At 38.7% G+C, this 3,848-nt stretch overlaps 1 protein-coding gene across 1 annotated transcript in view; it reads left to right on the top strand.

The window, feature by feature from the left end:
* LOC8071809 (serine carboxypeptidase-like 18) overlaps nt 1-3,614 on the top strand; it is a 35,865-nt gene extending 32,251 nt beyond the window's left edge. The window contains exons 11-13 of the mRNA XM_021461999.1: nt 2,858-2,889; nt 3,001-3,046; nt 3,235-3,614. Coding sequence (XP_021317674.1) covers nt 2,858-2,889; nt 3,001-3,046; nt 3,235-3,318 — 162 coding nt within the window. The 3' untranslated portion in view covers nt 3,319-3,614. The remainder of the gene's footprint in view (nt 1-2,857; nt 2,890-3,000; nt 3,047-3,234) is intronic.

The following is a 3,848-nucleotide window of genomic DNA, read 5'->3' as shown; positions in this document are numbered from 1 at the left end:
CACAGACACAAGAAGCACTGATCGAAACTACGATGAAAGAGAAACATCTACCTAAAGATTTTACTCTATTAGAGAAAAACAAATTGATAGGCTTCATTTATTTTAATTACGCAAAAAAAATTATGAAACTTTAGAGAAAGATCTCAATTAAATTAATCTAAATTATATTTAATTTAGAAAGCAAAGATATATCCTATTTTATTTTATTTATAAAGAACCAAAATGGGGAACTTAAGTTGCTTTTATTTGTAAACTAGTTGCATATAGATTGACCTTAACAATTTATTTGGAAGCACAAAATATGTTAAACAACACTACTATAACATAGATTATATCACTACGGACCCATCACAATATAATAAGTTAAAACAGAGCTAAAACACAGAAGTTATGATTTTAACAAGATTTTCTTTAATAAAATAATAGATTAAAGCTAATATGGATTTTTAAAAGTTGAAAACATGTTTTATAGTAAAATTAGTATGTAGATTACGCAATAACGAACCTAGCGTAACTTGAAGGGATCAAATCAAAATTAAAACGGAGAAGTTACGAGATCAAATCAAAATTAAAACGGAGAAGTTACGGTCTAAACAAAATCAGTGGTAATTTGGTAAATAGAGAAAATGTATTTTGAAGCTAAAAAACAAAATTTACGCTTTTAGAAAAATAAAATGGATTTTAAGAAAGGAGTCAAGGACCATGGGTTCTAATATAGAAAAGGATAGGGACTCTTTAGCAAAAACAACGGCCGAAAGGGCTATGGGCTAATCTAGAGTATTAAATCTAAAATTGACGATCCAGATTAGATCGGGGGTGGGAGAGGGTGGCAATGGTGAGCTATGCGGTGGCGACATGGTCAGAAAAACGGCGACCTCGCCGGAGTTGACGAATCTAGCACTATGGGCCTCTATTCGATGAACCGGGAACATGAGGATGGAGTGGAGATGATGGCGAACTCAAAAAGCTAGAAAACAAAAGGCGGGGATGGCTTGGAGATGACTGGCATCTCGGGATGGCGGCGGTGGCGTCCCTATGCACATTGGCAATAGTTAGCAAGCATGCTAGAGCGAGAAAAAGAGAGAAAAGGCTTGGAGGTTTCACAAACACAATGCGAAGTTTAGCTAAAGGCTTACTAGGGCAAAGAAATGACAAGGTGATCGGGCAGCGTCAAGCTTCTTCTCGCGAGATCCGAGCGACAAAGCTGTGGGTTTGGGTGGAGATGGCGGCTCTAGGGTTTTGAGGACAGCGGTGCGGCCGCAAGAGCTGGGTATTTAAGGGCCGCCTCGGCATACGGGACACACCCACGCACAAGGGAATGGGGCGGAGCCGAATTCCATCCTTGGAATAGAGTCTAGGTTGAAGAAGGGAGAAAGAAAACGCCCCGACATGTGGATCCCAGGCAATAGCGAGAGTAGATGCGGAGCCAGCCTGTCAATCAAAAGGAAAAGAGGGGAAGCGGCGTCCATGCAGGCCTGCTGGCTGCTCACTGGGCCGACCTACTTGCACTAGCCAATGGGCCGAGAGAGAAGGCCTGGGCTGCGGCTGAGAGGAGGCAGGCCTTTGAGCCCGGTGCCGGTCCTTAATTTTGAGGGCCCTCTCGCGAATACATTGCGACGACCCCTAAACTATAAAATTTTATAATAATATAAGCTAATTTTTTCGTAAAGGGAAAACAAATCCAATCATATATAGACAAATTGCCCTTCTTGTCTTTTTCATTTTCTTTTCACGGTCCTTGGCAAATGTTTCTTAGGTAACATTCTAAAATTCTAACATCTGACGTAAATTACAAAAAAAATATAACTATATGAGTATAAAGTACTAGACAAAAATTGAACAAGAAAAAAAACTAGTGCCTAGACAATTGGGACATGAACAAAACTAAGATTCACAAATCACAAAAAATAAAAGGGTAGAAGGGAATAACCAAGATCATATGTCAATAGTCCTCGTCGAGCCCTACCACCTAGTCGCCGCTATCGTTTGGATTTTGGAAGGCTAGAACTCGGGCGCAGAGGTTTTGGTATTATCCATTGCAGCTCGTCATCGCGTGGTGAACTGGTGAATGTCGCTGATGCCACTGCGTCTCTTCTCGCGGTCTCGCTGTGTCACCAAAAGTCTAGAAATCGCGACTCGTGATCGCTATGTGTGGCAACTCGTGTATGAGCATTGGTGACTTGACTCCTTTTGGCTCATGAATTTTTTGATGATAATCCATTGCACCATATATATGCATGTACTAATAAATGAATACTATAGCTAAATGATATGTTATATTATATACTTAGGTTTAGGCCCCCATCCCGAGAGGGCCCTTGGCCATCGCATCTCCTGCCCTCCCCTAGGGCCAGCAATGTTTGAGCCAAAAAGGAGAAGGGCTGCGGCTGTTGCCACTTGGGAAAGAGGGAGAGGAAAACAGCTGGGCCACGGGCTAGATGCCAAGAGAGAGAGGGAGAGAAAATAAAATCCTTTTCTTTTTCTTTCTAAGCTTTTCCAATGCAATATTCAAATTAGATTTTGAATTCCCTCTTGAATTTGAGTCAAACCACACAGTACAAAATTTAAATATGCACCAGCATGTTTGCTCAAGAATATAGCTAGACCTTATAGTTAATTTTAGTTTAGTAAATATCATTATTTCTCTACATTCAATGCTCACAAATATACATAAAAAAAAAATCAGATTCTCCTATTTTAAATGTATGCAAATTTTAGGGTGTTACAACTTACAATGGATTTAGATGTTTATATTAAATAGTTCCATGTTTTGAGCACATCTTTTCTTTGTATATAATCTACTTTACCGCTCTCATATATTTTTTTGGAATATGGAAAAAAGTTTTTTATTAATTAGAAAATAACACAACAAGGTTCCCAACAAGATCTGTATTATATCCCTAACCTCTTTTGCCCTTATTTACACATGTTCAACAAGAGAACATTTTAGATCTCCTTTCTACCACTTACGATATCTTTCCTCTTTCAATTTCTTTTCAGATATACTAGAAGTTATGCGACTAATTTGACATATGCAACTGTGAAGGTATATATATATAAATGCTTTGGATATATGTATTTTTCCATTCCAATAGCATATTTAAGTTATGTAAAGTCTTCCGGGCAACCTAAAAGCTATTATGTAAATAACCATCATCAACTTCATCCAAAGGAGCTTATTAAGCTATCTGGGTACGTAGATAGTTATTTACATAATTTTGTTTAATCACATAGGGTGCTGGCCACACTGCTCCCGAGTACAAGCCCAAGGAGTGCCTCGCAATGTTTGCAAGATGGATTTCCACTATACCTTTATGAGTAATCATTTACCTATTGGAGTTCTCCATCAGTATAAAACATTATGTACCACTTAGTATTGTGAGTGTTAAGGTAATGTACCAGAATATAGTAAACTCATTGAATTAAAAGCCAGAGACACTACACAAGGCTATGCAATCACTACCAGAGCATCACTGCCTGGAGCAATCCTGCCGTTGGAGCATCACTGTCGATCATAAGCCTAGAATCCAAAAAATTAGTGGGAAGCTATTCACGCAGCACCACTGTAATACCCCGAGAATGAATGCTATAAATGAACTTTTAGTACGGATCAAGTGTTTTCTTAAGCGAAGGTTGACCCGATTTGAGAGAGAAAAAATTTGACTTTTTTATCCGTTGCTCCGATGGATTAATGGAGATGACCAATGCTCGCAGAATACTTTTTGTTTGTTTGCTTATTTGCATTAATCGGGCTATGGATGGTGGAGTTATGTTAATTCTTAGTTTCAAGAGAAACAAAAAAAACCCAGATGCCAGCTGGCAGATGACGAGACATGTTTCTTCTTCTT

The sequence above is a fragment of the Sorghum bicolor genome, chromosome 5 (assembly GCF_000003195.3).
Source record: "Sorghum bicolor cultivar BTx623 chromosome 5, Sorghum_bicolor_NCBIv3, whole genome shotgun sequence".
NCBI lineage: Eukaryota > Viridiplantae > Streptophyta > Magnoliopsida > Poales > Poaceae > Sorghum > Sorghum bicolor.
This window is presented reverse-complemented; position numbering and strand designations above follow the sequence as displayed.